This window comes from Castanea sativa, chromosome 3 (genome assembly GCF_040712315.1).
Source record: "Castanea sativa cultivar Marrone di Chiusa Pesio chromosome 3, ASM4071231v1".
Taxonomy (NCBI): Eukaryota; Viridiplantae; Streptophyta; class Magnoliopsida; order Fagales; family Fagaceae; genus Castanea; species Castanea sativa.
Window position 1 is genome coordinate 39,179,147 of NC_134015.1, and position 18,555 is coordinate 39,197,701.

General features: G+C 34.1%; 3 protein-coding genes across 4 annotated transcripts; all 3 read right to left on the reverse strand.

Annotated features, from left to right (window-relative positions):
• Positions 1 to 2,544: 2,544 nt before the first annotated feature.
• LOC142626736 (uncharacterized) lies at positions 2,545 to 5,758 on the reverse strand. Its single transcript, XM_075800445.1, has 4 exons — positions 4,984 to 5,758; positions 4,189 to 4,429; positions 3,250 to 3,367; positions 2,545 to 3,037 (listed from the first exon to the last, which is right to left on the reverse strand). Exons 1-4 carry the CDS (start codon positions 5,592 to 5,594, stop codon positions 2,946 to 2,948), a joined length of 1,062 nt encoding a protein of 353 aa, XP_075656560.1. The 5' UTR covers positions 5,595 to 5,758; the 3' UTR covers positions 2,545 to 2,945.
• A 3,152-nt stretch (positions 5,759 to 8,910) lies between these two features.
• On the reverse strand, positions 8,911 to 10,055 carry LOC142628919 (heavy metal-associated isoprenylated plant protein 8). The gene is made up of 5 exons (XM_075802946.1): positions 10,047 to 10,055; positions 9,800 to 9,959; positions 9,526 to 9,707; positions 9,331 to 9,418; positions 8,911 to 9,200 (listed from the first exon to the last, which is right to left on the reverse strand). The coding sequence occupies exons 1-5, from the start codon at positions 10,053 to 10,055 to the stop codon at positions 8,911 to 8,913; spliced, it is 729 nt and encodes a 242-aa protein (XP_075659061.1).
• Positions 10,056 to 15,635: 5,580 nt separating this feature from the next.
• LOC142629633 (uncharacterized) lies at positions 15,636 to 17,908 on the reverse strand. Of its 2 annotated transcripts, none has more exons than XM_075803652.1 (3): positions 17,762 to 17,908; positions 16,558 to 17,278; positions 15,636 to 16,057 (listed from the first exon to the last, which is right to left on the reverse strand). In XM_075803652.1, the coding sequence occupies exons 2-3, from the start codon at positions 17,173 to 17,175 to the stop codon at positions 15,842 to 15,844; spliced, it is 834 nt and encodes a 277-aa protein (XP_075659767.1). In that variant the 5' UTR covers positions 17,176 to 17,278; positions 17,762 to 17,908; the 3' UTR covers positions 15,636 to 15,841. The 2 variants fall into 2 exon arrangements, with proteins under 2 accessions (XP_075659767.1, XP_075659768.1); XM_075803653.1 differs by having other exon boundaries at positions 17,830 to 17,898.
• Between the last annotated feature and the right edge of the window lie 647 nt (positions 17,909 to 18,555).

Genomic DNA, 18,555 nt, shown 5'->3' on the forward strand with positions numbered 1-18,555 from the left:
ATGCATATGAGGGTTGTCTTGATAAATATATTAGTGCAGTAACTTGGCCCCAAACAAAAATTCCTAGCTCCGCCCCTGCTCCCTCTCAATATTTCTCTCCATAACCCAGCCAAGTAGCCACCCTGGATCTCTCTCTCCCCCCACCAGCAAGCTCTGATTGGCACCACTAGCAATCTCCAGCCTCCGCTAGCGCCATCCATCACCAACTCCTCATCATCTCACACTTAGTTGCTTCTCTCCTTCCCCAACTCCTCATTGGCCATAGTACCCTCCCTTTCCCCAACTTCTCATAATAAACGATCACCATGGCTGACCTGGCATTGCTACTCGAGCCCTCTTGTCGCCACCATTGCGATGGTGGCTTCCTTCACCCCCATGGCTGAGCTCCTCTGATTTGATTTTTTGGCTTTGTGGGTTTTTGGGTTTTCAATATGGGTCTATGAGTTTGTTTGGCTTTCTTTTGGGTGGTTATTGGAGTGGTTTGGTTGGATTTGTGGTTTAATGCTCATTTATTGTTGATTGCTGGTGGCTTATGCTTAGATTTGGGGTTTAATAGTCAAATTTTTATATGGTGGCTGGGAGGTTGTAATTGTGGTGGCTGTCTTTTTTCTTTCTTCTAGAATCGGTTTTTGGGGTGGTTGGTAGTGGTTTAATGTTTATGCTCATTTGGTATTGGTTTTTGCTCATTTGGGGGTGGCTGGCGGTAGCTTGCATTTTCTTGTGATTTGTTCCTCCAAATATTGAAAATATTTTATAGTGAAATATCTTACAGTAAAATATTTTACATTTAAAAATATTTTACATCAAAATAAATATAGCGTAAATAGAAGCTTATTTGAAATTTCATGACTTTTTTTCTTACTTATTTCGGCTTTCCTTTACTCAAAATCCTTAGCCTGTCTCTATTATAGCCTGTGCTTTAGTCGTTAGTGTTTTAGTTAAGAGAGCAGGTTTTCTTTTCCTATTATTAGCTGATGGAATTTGTTCCTCAATGTTTCTTTTTTTATTGTTTCTAATTCTGTCTCTTTAATTTAATAAAGTAAGCTCGGTATGAATTCTTTAAAAAAAAAAAAAAAAAAGAAAGTTTATCTGGACCGATTTATAAATACCATAATTCAGCCCCCCGCAATGAATTTTGACTCCATCATTGGTCTCATATAATTGGGTTTGGGCTCTGAGAAGAAATGTCTATCAACCCCACATATCACCCACCTTCCCCTCCATAACTCAAATTCATCATTCCCGCATCAAACTCGATCTTCTAACTTAACTTTTGAAGGATATGAGATCAACCGCTACTAGTTATCCCCGATTTAGAAAGTACGTTTGTTTGTTGTTCGCAGATAGCCAACACAAAACCTAGTAGCCGAACACTCTTTCCCCATTCAGCCGGAGTCCTTGTGATTTCTTCTCTTCCTTCACTTCCGAACATCCCCCACCAAAAGCATCATTGGGTCACTACCATTCTTACTAAAGCCGACACCTTGTAGAGATTACGAAATTTTTGCTTCGAGTATATCGATTGAAGACCAAGAGCTGCATATAATGAAATTAAGCAAAAAAAGAAAAAAAAAATTGACTTGATTTCCAGTTGTATAATCACGACCAATCTCTTTTTCACAAGAATTCATTATACGAGCTAAACCTGTAGAACTGTTAGGCAAAATTCTGTAGTGCAAGCCAAGCAATCCTAAAAATTAAGGTCAGAATACAATGATACGTAGTCCATTGACTTACTAAAGGATTTTCCACGCTTAAAATTAGAACGCTAGAAATTTTTTTTTTTTTTGAAGCCAAACTCAATAGTCAATACTTTCATTCAAACATCAGTACATCAGACTCAAGAAGATAGACACTGCTGCTTGCCTTCAAGCCATATCTTGTCTTGGTCTCCAAACTGAGCGTGCTTAGCCATCAAATAGGCTGCTGATTTGCATCTCTGAAAGCCTTTGAGAAAACGACCTCTGAGAGAGAATGTGCTCCTGCCAGAATCCCTTGCATCAAGTGACTGAACTCGGACCTTTGATTCTCACTCCATTACAGCTTTTTAAATGACACTTGAATCTCCAGAATCCCTTGCATCAAGTGATGAACCCAGACCTTTGATTCTCACCCTCCATTACAGCTTTGTAAATTACACTTGAATCTCCTTCTGCTATTTTATACAGCCAAATTCTGCATCGCTTGCAAAAAGACCAACCCTGCTTCCATAGCAAAAGCTTCAATTTCCACCACTTGAAAAATGCCCTCCACCCGGTCAGAGTTATATATATATTATGTGGAAGGGGGATTCAAATCTCCCGTAGAAATACCGAAAAATGTTATTTGACCTATAAGAGGTCATTGGCAATAGTAGTTCATAGTTAGCACACCTGACACGACCACAAAAACACTAGTAAATGAAGGGCGTAGTGCAATGCAATGCTAATCAGGCGACTGTGCATCGAGTACGGACCATTCAGTTCTGTAAACCGAGTCAAAATATGTTTTACTACGGATCTGTTGATTGCATCAGTCGATATAGAAGAAGCCACAACACCAAGATTTTAAAAAAAAAAAAAAAAAATCACTTCTATCATTGCAATAAGTAACAAACTCCAGCATAAGATACAACAGAAAGGCACTATTCTATCTTGGACAAAATAGACCCTAGACGTACATGCACCCCCCAAAAGAGGAAAAATACTCAACCACAACAATAAAAGAAGCCGGTGAAGCATTACTACTACAGATTGCTCAATTGCAGGCATGAGACCTACTAGTTAGAGTCAAAGCCGATTCTAGCTATTGCTAACAAAAAAAATGAATTCTATGCAATGAATCTTCCTTGTCACCCAGAAAGGAATCAGAAGAACTAGATTGCATCAGCAACATTACAGGAAAAAATAAATGGAACAACTACTTCTACTCAAGCTCTAAGCCACAAAACTGCAGGACAAATATCCTCAAAGTACCATTGCAACCTTCTCCTGGGAAACATATGAAGAAGGATGGGCGATCAGGGGCTCATAGTGATCAGCTCCAGCGCCACACCAACCTGCAAGTAAAACTGCAATGCTTAGCCAAACTAAAAAGTTAAAAAGGAATGGTCAATGGTTGTGCAGTTGAACTCTTGTCTTTTTGGTGGTTGCAACCCAAAGGATATATGGGAGATTGAGATTCATAAGTGATTGAACGAGAATCAATCACTAAACAAATGCATGTACATAGGCAACAATGGAGTGTAACACAATGAGATAGCTCCATTACCTGTTCCTTTCATGAAAAGGAAAAAGGGAGGTTCACAAATTTGACTCCTAGGGCGATGTGGGAGGAAGAAAACACAATTTTCTTCATCAACCATTGCATCTGCTCCATGTGCTTGCACCTGCATGAAATTAATTAATACAAGGACACTTAATGAGAAACGAATGCACCTATATAGAGCAGATTTAAAATAGAAATGGATTTGCCTAGATGACCAACACCAGATACTCAAAATGAGACGTTATTAAGACAAAATGAACCAAACACACCCTTCTACTTGCCATCGATGTCTATTATCAAAGGCAGGGGTTGGTCATCTTTAGCAATGAGAACCATATGCACCATATAGAGCAGGTTTAAAATAAAACACATTCACCTAGATCAAGATGACCTACACCAAATACTCTGATACTCAAGAATACACTCCTGTAAGACAAGTAGAACTAAATACACACTTTTACTTGACATCAATGTCCATTCTCAAAGGCTATCTACGTCTCAAGGCAAGCACCCCTAACAGGTTACTGCCTTTCACAGCAACACTCAAAATCACAATATGAGCCGACACATGGAAACAAGTGCAAGAAATTAGTAACTATGAAAATGGTGCATAAACATGCAATTAATTTTTAAACAATTGCAAATATCACATAACAATCAAATCACAGACACAATAAGATTTTCATACTGTTGTAACTTACAAAGAGCAAGATTTCTGATCATACACATGCTTTATATATTCCAAATGCAACATTACAGATATGAGACATCATATGAAATCTTAGTATTATCAGATATACCATATTATAACTATGATGTACAGCTGAAACAGGTCCAAAGCAAGATTTATAATCAATTACCAAATATCAATATCTCAATTATGCAACAAACCTACGAGAAAGAAAAAATAGAATCAATCTAAGAACCAAATGTTCTCCTTACCACATAAATCTCCCTCTTGAACTCTGTTGCAAGACACTCTATTGCTATATCATCTCCAAAAGCTGCAGCATGACCTTCCCTATTCTCATCTACAGTTAATAAACCCTCCTCAGTATACTGCAAAGTGATGATATCATATTCATCATCAGATGAACCAGAGATTGACATGTATTTCGCCCAACTCGGACCATCATTCACCGGAACACATCTCTCTTTGTAAATAGACTCCGCCGCCATTTCTCTACAATCAGTAGTAAAAAAAAAAATCATTACAACAAAGAACACAAGCAAACTACATGCTACCAAATCTTCATGCAACAGCATTCCCACTTCAAGAACAAGAATTTACTCTCTACAACGCAAAAAGGAACCCCAAATGTGACAAATTGACAACAGCCCCACTAATTTGTTCATTGAGACTTAATTAAAAAAAAAAAAAGAAGTTAAACCTTAAATAATTTAAAAAAAAATTTATTTGAGAAAAATCTTTTTTTTATTTATAATTATTTGAGAAAATATTAACTTTCAAAAAAAAAAACTTTTATTTGAGAATATCTTAAAATTTAAAAATAAAAATAAAACTTTTGTTTGGGGGGAAAAAATTAAGAACTTTTACAGTTTGCTGCGTTGATTTTTTTTGTTCAGCCTGAAAAATGAAAAATCAAAGATTGCTAAATGTTAGATTTGATTTCTTATCCAAGAATTGGAACAAGCAGATCCAAGAAATGTTACCAAAACAAACAGATCTAAGACTTGAAAAAAAGAAAAAGAAAAAGAAGAAAAAGGGATCTATACCTTTGCATGCCGAGTTGAACGAGCTCCTCAATGGCGGAATCCAAAGACAAGCGATCTTGTTTGTTAGCCAACAACTTGACCTCCTGAACCACATGGATCCCCCACCCGCTTTTCAGATCCGGCGCGTACATGTGCTTTATCGCCTCCTCTATGCTCTCCTTCTCCTCCGCCTTCGCCGATCCGAAATCCTCCATGAACCTCCTCACCGTCCGCCTCCTCAGCTCCCGCGCGTCCTCCCCACGCGCGTCCTCCGCCTCCGCCAAGCCCATCGCCTTCTGCGACGCCGTGAACAGGCAGTTCCCGTCGGACGAAACCTCTCCTCCGTGCGACAGCCGGAAGACCACCGACGCGGCGGAGGAGCCGTCGTCCTCCTGCGGGTGCTTCCACAGGACGCCCTTCGCGTGCAGCCTCTGCAAGTGGCGCCGCTGCTGCTCCTCCAGGCCGTGGACCGAATCCCATTGGTCGACGAGATCTACGGCCTGGATTGCATCAAGAGCAGCAGCACTAGTAGGCGGCGGTGATGGCGGCGTTGACTTTTGGTCCTTCCATGGTGACGATGAATTTTGAAATGTCTCTGCAACGGTCGAAGAATCACAGAGCAATTTCCCCATTTCCCCCAATTTTTTTTTTTTTAAATTCAAAAAAAAATTCTTTTAATTATTCTTTATTTTTCGCTTCTTTCTTTTCTTCCTCTTGAATGTGGAGGAGAGAAGAGAGTTGCAGAGAGGAGAGAGAGAGAGTAGGGTTAACGGATAGATGTATGAAGCGGGAGAATTAAGCCACGTGGATAAATCTGAACGTTTATATGACTATTCTGACCGTGAGTTTGTGTTTGTGCGCGTGAGAGAGATGCTCACGTAAGCCTGTGGACCAACATCGGCAAATCTGAGCCAGATAGATATGTGTATAATATTGTCCCAAAATATAAAATAAAATAAAAATACGAATTATACCTTCTTCTTTTTTGTTGTTGGGAGGAATTATACCTTTCTTTGTTGTCGCTATTACTTTTTACTCCATTTCATTATAAAAAAAAATAAAAAGTTTCAACTTTCGATTGAGGAGGACAACTAATTGTGACCAAATAAAATAAAAATGAAATTTGCCTTACTAAAAATGACAATTAACCAAACACTAAAGTGTATAATTTGTATTTTTTATTTTATTAAAAAAGTTTAATAATTCTTAGTACTAAAAAAATTTAATTTTAATAGTTAATAGGAGTTATAAAATAACCATAAAAACAACTTTTAAGACCAAAATGAACTTATGAAATCAAAATATTATAACTTTTAATAAATCTAGAGAAGCATACGAGAATTCACCCCCCAAAAAAAACCTATTTAGATAGAAAATTGTTATGATAGATAAATAAATTATATTAATAATTAAATATAAATCAATAAAAACTTGACAATTTAAAATATTATAAAAAATTAGAAAAGTAACATTATATTCTCTTTTTTGTTGAAAATTGATAATAAGACAATAAAATTTACCACTCTTGTTACAACTTGCACCATGTGACATAGAAAAGATTATGAGTCTACCTTTTCACAGCTCATAACATGACACGTTAGCAAAAAAGAAAGAAAAAAAAAAAAGAAAAAAAGTAACGTTTGAAATGTATAAAATAATACAATTTATTACGTGATAAGTTATAAATAATAAAAGTGTGTTTTTATATGAACCCACCTAATATTTCTACCAATCACAAATTATTATATAACAAATTATAACATAAAATTATATTATTTTATGTGTCTCTAATATTATTAGATAAAAAAAAATTAAGTAAATAGCTATAGTCGTTTTTGCCTAGAATAGTTTTATTTAGTATCTTATTAAATTCTCCACTAGACGTTGGTGTTGGTGTTGGTGTTGGTGTTGGTGTTGTTGGTGAGGGTGTTAGTTGGCATTGCCAATGGGAAAGAAATCCTTGTGCCTCCCAAAAAAGAAAAAGGGTTTGGTGAGAGTATGGTCCTCGATAATGTCCCCTCTACAGTACGTACAGTAACTAATCAGGTGCTGACAGCTCAGTACAGACAACATGAGGTCTGTCATGCGTGCGGCTACACTTGGGCAAGAGCCGGCGCTGGTCAAATCTCACGCAACAATAACCACTATACTATATTATTATTTAATTATAATATTATTATTAATTATTAATTACTGTAACGGTAACACGATTTAAAACCCAAAAGACGTTAGAATATTTTATTTAATTAAAGCTCCAAGGATTTTTCTATCTGTGGGTGAAACGGTTTTAATTTCTTTCTTTTAATTTTTAATTATTGTTAGTTTTTAAGAGCATAAACAATTAATAAGTAGCTTAAAAAAGAGAGAAGCATAGTCATTTTTGGGGAAAATTTATACTCACCAAATAATCGTAATTTTTTTCCCCTCTTTTTGGTCTTACTAAATGATGACGATTTTTTCTTAGTTATTATTTTCACAAAAAATAAATTGTAAATTACGCCTTCAAAATTTGAGAGTGTTTAAATTTTACACTCTAGAAATTTAAAATTTAAATTTTATCTCTTGTAATTCTACTATGTTTGCATTAGCAGCCCTCCATCCATATTTTTTATTAAGAGCCACATAAGTTTATCATGTGTATTTAATTTATCCAATAAAATAATACCACATCATTTTATTATATCATGTCATTTTAAATTTTTTCTAGGCTACAAAATTAATATGGCATTAATTTATTTGAACAAACTAAACAAAGTAACAAGTTTATGTGGCATTTATCAGAAAATATGAACGAATGAGATGCTGATATGAATGAAATAGAACTTCAAATGGTTAAATCTAAAATTTAAAGTTTGAAGATAAAAAATCTAATCACTCTATATTTTAGAGATGTAATTTGTAATTTAATGTTTCACAATTTTATTTTATTTTTTTTGCCGAGAAACGTTTCACAAATAAAGAAACATTAACTAAACTCCAAAATATGCATTGATGGGCTTGTGGTTGTGAAAGAAGATAAAACTAACCGATTGGGAAATCAATATTTTGATGGAAAGATATTAAAGTCCTTTTTTGTGTTTTTTATAGTTGCAAATTTAGTTGGATAAGGAGAAATACGAATGATGTGGCGCATAATTTATGTAAATGGCGTTATTTACTCAAAATAAACGGGTTATTAAATATACTTCCGTAGGATTTTTATTGCCTCATCAGATTTCCACAAAGGCTAGTCCTTAGAAAAGGATCACTGTAATTTAAGTTTCTCTTAATTAAATTGTCTTAAAATTGAAGAAAAGAAATTACAGGATGGTTTGAAAAATATGAATAAAGAGACAATCACTTCATAAAAGATTTTTGCTAAGCACCAGGGTTAATCTTAACATATGAGTGCAAAATTGGTTCTTCTTAACATATGAGTATTGCTCATGTCCCTCTCAATGGAAGGATTTGAATGTATAACATAAGATCAATAAAATTTTATATATATGCTTTAGATATGATTGCAATAACTCTATTTTTCTTTTTCTTTTTAAACTAAAGTGGACTTTCTTTTTCAAAGAACTGTATAATATAGGGTCAATGAAAACGAAGTTGAGAGAATAGAATGTCAAAGATGTGATTAATCATTGCAATGTCCAATCCACGATTGATGTCACATTGAAGGTTCATATGCTGTATTGGTGAGCTTCACAATATTTCTACTCAGAAAATTCTATCAGAATGTGATATAATTCTTCAAGCACAGCACAGTCGTTATTATTATGATTTAAAAAAAAATTTAATCCTATAATCCTTGTAACATGTGGGGTGGGGTGGAATAAGATTAAATATAAGAGAAGAAAAAAATTGAGTCTATCTCTACCTAAAAAAGAAGAGAGATGAAGATGTGATGGAAGAGATTTCCTTTTCATTTCATATATTCATTCCAGTGATATAATTAAAAGAATTTTACATGATTGAACATGAATAAACATTTTCATCACTAAAAATTTGATTAGGATAAATATGTTGAGCTGAGTATTGGGGAGGATAATAGAAAACATTAACTCCCCCTTCTGTGCCCTTTTTATTGTCATTGCCCTTGCCTTGTGATCCTGCTTTCTCTCCTTGTTCTTGCTTCACAATCTCCACATGCTTCCTCAGTCGCTTCTTGATAAATTCAACAAGCTTCGGTGGATCAAATGCGCCTTTCACAATCACTCTTGACGTTTCCTTATTTGTTTCCACATTTAGAATTCCTATTATGCAAATTTTCAAAGAAAAAATAAATAAATTAACTTAATATTTCACCCCAAAAAAAAAAAAAATTATCTCAGTTTTGTTTTAGAATTTCACTTAAAAAAGAACTAAATAGAGAGATTTACGTACCTTTCATTCTCTCTATACATTTCTTGATATCATTTGCACAACCTTCACAATGCATGTACATTTTGAGCACTACAACCTTCACTTGAACCTGTAAAAAGAAAAGTAAAAATAAGAGAAAGCACACATAACCTATTGACGAAGGGAGAACTATAATAGATTTTTGAAAGAGGAAAATTGGGTGCAATTGTAATAGACCTCTTGCTTCTTTTCTGGTTCTTTTTTCTTATTTTTATCCTCTGGTTTAAGTTTGGGAGAGATAAGCTCAACATTTCTACTGTATTTCTTCTGAAGTGTTTGTAGGGCTTTCAGTGGATCGGCATTTTTCCCCCTCACAACCACCTTGCGATTTGCACTATCTATCACAACATCTTCCACTCCTAATCAATCATATATGCACAAATTCAATTATCAAAATAAATAAAAGAACAAAAGACACACACACATATGAAGTGAATCATTCAAACATTACCATCAAGTCTTTTCAAGCATCTAGAAACTTTTTGACAGCATCCTTCACAATGCATGAACACTTTCAACACAATTTCTTTATTGGAATTTCTTGTATTTTTCTCTTCATTTTTTTCCTCGCTTTTCATCTCCTCCTTCTCCACTGGCTGCTTATTTTTCCCCTAGTGAAAAACAACAAATTTCATTGCCATAGGATAAAAGTATTGACACAAGTATATAAATTGACCAAAATTGAAATGGTTTCCTACCTTTCCCATTGCTTCTCTTCTTAGTTAGGTTGTGTTGATGCCAATTGCCAAGTTCTACATGGAGTGTCTTCAAACGAAATATAAATAATACTCTATAGTGCTCTCTCTTTTTCTCCTCTCTCTTTTAGGCAATTCACTAATATTTGTCAATTAATTGTCTTTCCACAAAGAGAGATTACAAGACAAAATACCATTCACCAAAAATGGACGTCATCACCTACAGATATGGAAGCTATCAATTGGTTTTTATAATAATAATTGTTATCAATAAATCATAATAGTATTTCAATGTCTTTTCATTTACCTTTAACCAAATGGGTGAAATAGCATAAATATGTCTAGTTGTTTCCTACATATATAATTGATAAAGTTTCCATTAAAATAGGTTGCGTTTAGAAAAACTAATAACAAATTAAGAGAGATTTACATGCCTTCTTTATAGTTTTTTTTAGGGGGATGCCTTCTTCATAGTTGACAAATGCTTCTAATGATATGAAAATGTGGGACCTCAAAAAAAAAAAAATGATATGAAAATGTGGTAAAATAATTTAAATCTATATATTTGTCCGCAAAACAAGTTCTAAAAATTACAACTTTTCAATTTAGCAATATATAACACTCAAATTAGCAGCAGATAGTATTCCCAGCTTAAACAAGAGCCCATGTTCCTTAGGTTAATAATAATTATAAACAATGGATCATAATTTTTTTGATTGATAAGTGGATCATAATTATTATTGGGAAGAGTCCAATTATCCTTTTCAAAAGTCTAGCTTCTTCTTATTACTGTTTACTAAAAAAAAAAAAAAGACTAGCTTCTTCAAGGTTGTTTTTTATTCCACTTTAATAAAATGGTTGAGTAGCATATGAACGCCTCTTTGTTTGCTTAGGTAATGTAATGTTCATGTATGATTATACGATATCTCGATTGCTTTAATTACTTTAAATGTTAATAAGTTGGCTCCTCCTCCATCAGATTAAATAAAAAACCGTTTTAAGTTTTAATTACTTGTTATTAAATTAATATAAAAGCATCTCCATAAACATTCAAACAAGTTGTCATCTTCACAGTAGCAAATCATAATATGGACTTTATATATATTAGAGTAATATCCAATTGTATATAAATTTATGTAAGAACTCAAAAAAAATAAAAGCCCAAACCCACTTAGATTAGTAGTACCTTGTCCCTTAGATTGAGCCCGAGCAATAAAATTTTTAAGAGAGTGAGTATCTAATTCAAATGCAATGTTAGGATATATCCAAGTCTAAGGCGGAAGAGTCTAAAGTAACAAATAGACACAATTTATACAACAATTTGTGGAAAATACCCTCCTTGGGTAGATCCGAGGATCAATTTCATGTATATATGTTTAGTTCAAGTGATACACAAGGCAATTTACTATTCTCTCTCTTGTTCTATTGGTTCTTAGAAAATGTCCATCCCCTTTTTCTAGTGGATTTCCTTCCTTTTGTAACTTTTCTCCATGCATCTTAGCCCTCCACCTATACTTCCCAAACATTTCTCAAGATACTTGTCTCATCCAGACGCTATTGAAGGTGGTAGTAGGAGATGCTATCTGTGAAGTTACTGTTCAGGGGTCATTTCCACATTAATATTGCAGCTGATAAAGTTGGTAGAGGGCATTAAATGCGGAGGTGAGAGGTATGTCCTTCAGGAAGCTTGTCCCCAGGCATTTCTCAAGATACTTGTCCTATCAAGACTCTACTGAAGGTAGCAGTAAGAGATGCCATCTGTGAAGTTACTGTTCAGATGTCATTTCCACATTAATGCAGTTGATAAAGTTGGTAGAGGGCATTAAATGCAGATGTGGGAGGTATGTCCTTCAGGAAGCTTCCTCCCACCATCCTTGTCCTCATTGCCCTCTTTTCTCATCTCCTTGAGCTTTTAAGGGATGGATATCAGTTGTCCTCATATTCTTACTCTCCTCGAGTAGGTGAAGTTCTAGGAATTTGCTTACCCTCCTTAGCGTGGGTTATGAAGATTATTTCTTGGTTAAGACTCCTCAATTCTTGGACCCCACACAATTTACATGAAGGTTTGCCATTATTTCTTATTATTTTATTATTTTATTTCTTTTTTGTAGTAAAATAGTAAAATACATGCTTATATTTAATTATTTTTGGTTCTAAAAAACATAAGGTATGTCCAATAATTAATAGCTAACTTGAACAATTTATTAACCAATTTTTGAATGAATAATTGTACAAATTATCTTATTTATTCTATGATTAATTTCTATTAGTTAAGTTATTTAATTGGTAAGATTATTTTATTGGAATTCCACAAAATGATCCTTAATCATTTATAATTATAAATTTTGACTTACAAATAAATTATACAAAAATAATAATTACTTTGGACATTTGCCCCAAATACTTCTTTCCTATCACACTTTTATCTCTCTAAATCTTCCATATTCACTTGTTTATTAATTTTAATCATGCTCATCGTACATTGATAAAAATTCCATATGTTATTGTAGACATCTCATTTCGCAACCTTAATTAATTTAACCTTGGAGGTAAAATGATAACTTCACACACAAAAGGCACAATCGTAATTTAAGCCGTCAAATCTTCGGTCACTCTTCATAAATCTTGAGGTTTTCACAATCACAATGATATGTAATGTGCCTTAATCGAACAATCGGATTGGAAAATATATGAAAATCAAGTTTCAACAGCTAATATGCATTTACTCGACTGAGACTGAGTTGTGTGGATTTTCACTAATTAATTTTGTTTGGAAACTAAAATGGCTAATTAAAATTAATTGAGTGAAAATTTGTGATTGGTTAAGTCCATATTTATTTATGTGACTTAGTGCATTGAATCAAAATTGGTTATCAAACACTAAGTGATAATATGATATTTTTTTAATCAATTATCTCAAGAAAAATCATTTTTAAACGTCATAATTATCATTCCAAAATATCCAACATCATGAGCATCACAATTGTTTAAAACAGTTTTCTGTTTTAATTCTAGTATGTCTTTTTGATCTAAAATCCTCAAAAGCATTTGCAAGAGCCAGATATGTTGCAAAATCAAAACTTTCGTTCAAAATTAAATCTTGTTGCAAATCTCAAAACCTTTTTAAAATCTTATTTAAATTCGGATCTATAGATTAACCTTAATTAATCTCCAATTTAGGCTGAGTTTGGATACAACGCCTGCGTCTGCGGGAGCGTCTGCGTCTGAGTTTTCTGTTTTTTTTTTTTTTTCTTCTTCTTCTGCTGCAGCGTCTGCGTCTTCTTCTTCTTCTGCTGCTGCGTCTAGGAATTCATTTTTTGACGTAAACTCAAAGTGTTGCTTTCATATGCTCAATTGCAACTTTAATTTCAAAATAAAATAAATTTCAATTTCCATTCTAGTTTCAATTTGATGCAATGCATTATATGTCTCAAGTGCTATGCCATGTTTGTTTGAAGGGAAATGTAATTGGCCACTGTAATCTAGAACACCAGTTTTTACCAAACATGAAAGATATATGCTTAACACATTTCTACCTTGTAATTTAGTCCTGAATCTAGTTCTAGGGTTTTAGATTAGTGCTAATTCAATGCAACTTTTTCACTTTGATATATAGAATGTTATTAGGATACAAAGTCTTATACTTTCTTTAAAATGTAATTAGGACCCAAAGCTTTAAAATTTCTATCAAATTTAAAAATTTTCAATTATTCAATGAAATTCAAATATTCAATTTAATTTATTAAACAAGCCTAAAATTAAAACTCAAGCTTCACTTCGTTTATAAACAAACAAATATGAATGAGTTTTTTATCGAGTCAAATCCAAGCTATTTATGAACAACTTGATTTATTTTATTTACTGTTCTACTTAAAAGTTATTCCTAAAGACATTAGGAAGTGTCAACTTAACCAATGAGTTATCAACTTCTAGTAAAAAAATTTCTCCAAAAAAAAAAGAAGAAGGGAAACTTCTAGTAAATAATTGTCTTCTCGTATTTTGATAGTTGTTGTAGATTTAACCGGGTTAGAAGAAATAACAATGATGTGGATTATAATTTATGTATATGGGTTTATTATCAACGTATTTGTTGGGTGTCTATTGTCTCAGTATTTTCCATATCGCTAGATCTTGGGAAAGGATCTCTCTAATTTTATGTTAATTCTTAATGAAATTGTATTATTATTGAACAAATAGAAAATAACAAAGCTTATACATAAGCAATGGGTTATGTGGATGTCGATTATGCAGTAGATTTTGATTCTAAAATTCCATGACACGTTTTTTTTTTTTTTTTGATGTGGAAAAATTCCATTAAAACCCGACATTGAGATACAACAAAGTAGAAGCACAAACACAAGTTTTAGCAACATTCCATGACACGATACGGACTTATGTTTGTTGGTGGCCGAATAGCTGAAACTCTTACAGGATGTCAGGATATTGTTGTTCTATACTTCGATCTACCACAAAGGCGAATTAAGGGAGATAGCACAAAGCCATTTGTCTTAGAGGACTCGTTACTGTCCATTTTGGTTCAGCTTTTTGGGCCCAAAAAGCACGTTAGCCAACCCACAAAGCCATTTGTCTTTGAGGACTTGTTAACTGTCCATTCTTCAGCTTTTTGGGCCCAAAAAGCACATTAGCCAACCCAAAAAAGGCGAAATTGTGTGTTTTGGTGAAAATTTTTAAACAAGTGTCCCAAAACGTGTTTTCTTACATTTTTGCGTGGCACCTGCCAAGCTGCAATTGCAAAACGCAACAATTGCTTTAGCTGAAACTAAAATATTGCCATTGAAAAACTGTCCACTTCCCCTAGAATAACCCTCAGTTTTTCTATAAAACCCAACTTCACCCTTTATTATTCTAAAGATAAAACACACTTTAATTTCAGCCAATCTCACATGTCACTCCTCTATGCTTGTCAAAGGCAACCACAGAGCACACCTGGTGACACAAAAAAAAAAAAAAAAGACACTCCGCTTTTTTCTTTTTACCATTTTTATCGATTAAAAGCCCAATTTCATACCAACTTTTTTTAAACTACAACTTTTTTAATCAAGTTGCATGATGCTACATTGTGATAATCAGAATGCAATTCACTGCATTCACTTGGCAGAAAATCACCGTGCAAAAATAAAACATACTGATACGGATATCACAATGTCAAAGAATTCCTTTATTTGATTGATATATCTTTATAGAAAATTCACACTACTGAAAATGCCTCTAATATGTTAACAAAACCTGCGTTCTAGATAACTTTAGGGATATGTGAAAGCATTAGAGGGGAAAGTGGCAATGGTATTAACTATTAAGCCTCTACCAAAGAAATAGCTCCTTTGCTTGCCCAAATCCACTTTCGGAACCCAGTCACGTTCCAAATGCTAGCTGGTATTAACTAGGCCATGCATTGCATAAAAAAACATGCAATCTTTTTTTTTTTTTTTTTGCTGAATAAGAAACATGCAATCTTGATCAAGAAAAGAATGGCTCACTAATAAGCTTGGCAATGATCACGAGTCTTGCTGTCATAATCATACATACAACTTTACGAATAGCAGCACATAATTGTATATTGTCATGTTATTTGATAAGAAAATAAATACTGATTTTGCATTGCTGAGAAAGTCTTGAACCTTACCAGGAAGTGGAAATTACACTGACCAAATTTTATAAGCAAACATAATTAACTACATAACGCAGAATGCTTAGACAGCAGAAAAGGAATTGTTACTTGTCAAGTTGTTCCTTCCCCAAAACTATAGCCATACTACATGGATCAAGCAAGAAAAGCCCTAATCTGCCTTCTTATTATCTGTTGGCTGGGATTTGTTAATAACTGCAGAACGCTTATCTTCCGCAGTCTTGGCACGAATCTCATCCCTCTCCCTGAAATACCTCTCAAGGGCCCTTGGAAGGAATCGTGGAATCAAAAACCCAAACAGGTTGATTGAGAAATACACTAGATTGGCAACTGCAAGGCTCCTCCCGAACCAAAACCAAGCAATGTCCTACACCACCAACACAAAATCAATCAGATCATTTACACATAAAAGAGTAAATAAATTTAATGACAAGTAGTTCCTCTTGAAAAAAAGAAAAAGAAAAAGTTGGAATTTGGTTTTAAGGAGTAAGCTTTAAGGTTGGAGTTGAAATTGGGAGCTTTTAGGGGGAAAAAATATAGTATTCATTGTTCGCACTTCATGAATCCATAATTTCGAAACACTATTTATTGGCACATAGTTCCTAGTGGCTGAAGAGGAAGGGAGGGGTTTGGGTAAAAGTGTAGACAATTCTAAGCAAGCTCCAAAAATAATAATAAATAAATAAATTAATTAATTAATTGAAGTTCTAATATATTCTACTCCCTAGAGCAACGCCAAAATGCCAAAAGGCACAAATTTACAAAATAAAAATAGAGAGAATTGATTTCATGGTTAAAATTTTATTTCTTAGATTAATATCTCAGTAGAACCATTTCAAATAAGCAGTTTTGAGAAACAAAAATTACCTTAAGTTGGGCATTTGCAGGCAGTGTTTTGTAAACCCACACGTCCTTTATCCAATCAATGAGTACAAAGACCCTCCGAACGGTATAGAGCAAGGGAACCAATGCTCTCACTGGTGGTGAAAACAAGGACAACCCACTAATTATGTTCTCAGTGAGTATCTGAAAAGAGAGTAAGAACAAGTGAGGTGTTGCTGATCGAACTGCATGTTCATCTCCTCTAGCAAACCCACCCAAAACGTATGCCAGGGGCAAGAAAAGCCCTATTGTGGTTCCCACAACCACATAGAACCTAAAGAATCTGCTTCCCTGGAAAATTTCCTGTGATCCAGAGCTGACACTACCATGGGCAGGGAAGACCAAGCGAGAGAGAACTAGAAGATAGGCAGAGGCAAAGGCAGGAAAGACTAAATCTAGAAGTGGGACAAGACCACTAGCTGAGAAAACCATGATAAAGGCTACGAGTTGAAGCTCTATTACACGCAGTGATCCCATTACACCACCCATCACAGACTGTTGCTGCTGCTGAGAAATTAGCTTTTGTTGGGGTTTTGTGGTTTCAGAAGCGATGGTTTTGTCAGGCTCCGATCGAGGAGCCATAGAGAGAGTTACACCCGACATTTTCTATTTCCTTGGCTTAAGTGTATTGTTGTTGTTTCTTGCTTGATTGGTTTGGCTGCTTTCTGGGATTCAAGACTTAGAATCTTCTTGTTGTTAAAGAAACCTGAAAAGAAATTTAGCTTGCAACATTATTATGCTGCTGATGTACATGGATGATAATACGATTAAAAGCAAGAGTTGGTACAAGCAAATTATGGGATTGAAAGAAATGTTCTAATTGTTTAAAACAACGATGTTATTTCAACAGGCAAAAATTAAGGTTGATTTATGACTCACAAAAATGGAAGTCACCATGAATGGGACAAGTTGGAGACACAAAGGTGCAAACCAATCGTGTCTAAAAATTAACTATCCCCACGTAAGAATTGTCATCTATTGCTGATACTAGACAAAATTTAAAAAGAAGGAATGTGATCCAATCAATAGTTGTTAACAAAAGGGTACAATACTTTCATCAAGAATGCTACATCAACATCATACTAATCAAGCAAGAAATTTAGTGACTGTAAAAACAAAAGGCAACCAGAAGAATGAACATAACATATCAAAATTATACCCACTAGCTTTAGCAAAAAGAAATTATTACCTTTGTTTTTGGGCAAATACAAAGAAATTTAGACCCAATAGAACCAAAAACGAAAAAATAGATCTTACAGATGCAGAGTGTATGAACACATATGATTCATTCAACATCGAAAGCCCCGAAAGAAAAGATAAGAAAGAGAGAGTCATGGGGGAGGATTTGCGTTAAAAATAACACACAGCGGGTGGTGACTAGTGACTACCGCTTTGGATATTTGAACGTGGGGGCTATAGTGGGGTGACACGTGGGTGACACTCTACGTGGGGAAATCATGGTCCCACACGTGCAACTTCTACGGCTATGTGCCACGTTGGGCTTTTCACGTTCTCTTCTGGTCTCTGCTATAGATTGTACAACAATAATGCACTAACACAATTTTTTTTTTAAAAAAATTCACAATTTTTAAAGCAATTGATAGATAAAAAAAAGAGAAATAATATGTTCACAATAAATTTTAAGTGACAGGTTGTTACTGGTTGTTATTATTGGGGCAAAAAAGTAATCTTAGTGTTATGTTCAAATTTGAACCAATAATAACTAACCACCTGTGATTTGTTATGAAAATATTGTAAAAATGTTGTGGACGTAGCATATCTCTAAAAAAAATATGGGTGAATGAGGATTAGTTATGTCCACCGCAAACAATCAACTACTTCAAAATTTAAACAATTACAGTATGAATTTGCTATTGAAATCAAAATCACAATTATTGAAGTGGTTGACTATGGATATATGACTAATATAAAATGGATCAGATTAATGAATGTTCTTATAGAATTTTTTAATAAACTATTTTA

What these genes read in the sequence shown, in the direction of transcription:
- LOC142626736 (XM_075800445.1), bottom strand. Translation starts at nt 5,594, where the DNA reads ATGGGGAAATTGCTCTGTGATTCTTCGACCGTTGCAGAGACATTTCAA. An exon ending in GTTCAACTCGGCATGCAAAG is followed by an intron (nt 4,430 to 4,983) that starts GTATAGATCCCT and finishes TACTGATTGTAG; the next exon opens with AGAAATGGCGGCGGAGTCTA. An exon ending in CCTTTTCATGAAAGGAACAG is followed by an intron (nt 3,038 to 3,249) that starts GTAATGGAGCTA and finishes TTTTACTTGCAG; the next exon opens with GTTGGTGTGGCGCTGGAGCT.
- LOC142628919 (XM_075802946.1), bottom strand. An exon ending in ATGCTTGAAAAGACTTGATG is followed by an intron (nt 9,708 to 9,799) that starts GTAATGTTTGAA and finishes ATGATTGATTAG; the next exon opens with GAGTGGAAGATGTTGTGATA. An exon ending in ATGTATAGAGAGAATGAAAG is followed by an intron (nt 9,201 to 9,330) that starts GTACGTAAATCT and finishes TTTGCATAATAG; the next exon opens with GAATTCTAAATGTGGAAACA.
- LOC142629633 (XM_075803652.1), bottom strand. Translation starts at nt 17,175, where the DNA reads ATGTCGGGTGTAACTCTCTCTATGGCTCCTCGATCGGAGCCTGACAAA. An exon ending in CTGCAAATGCCCAACTTAAG is followed by an intron (nt 16,058 to 16,557) that starts GTAATTTTTGTT and finishes TTGGTGGTGTAG; the next exon opens with GACATTGCTTGGTTTTGGTT.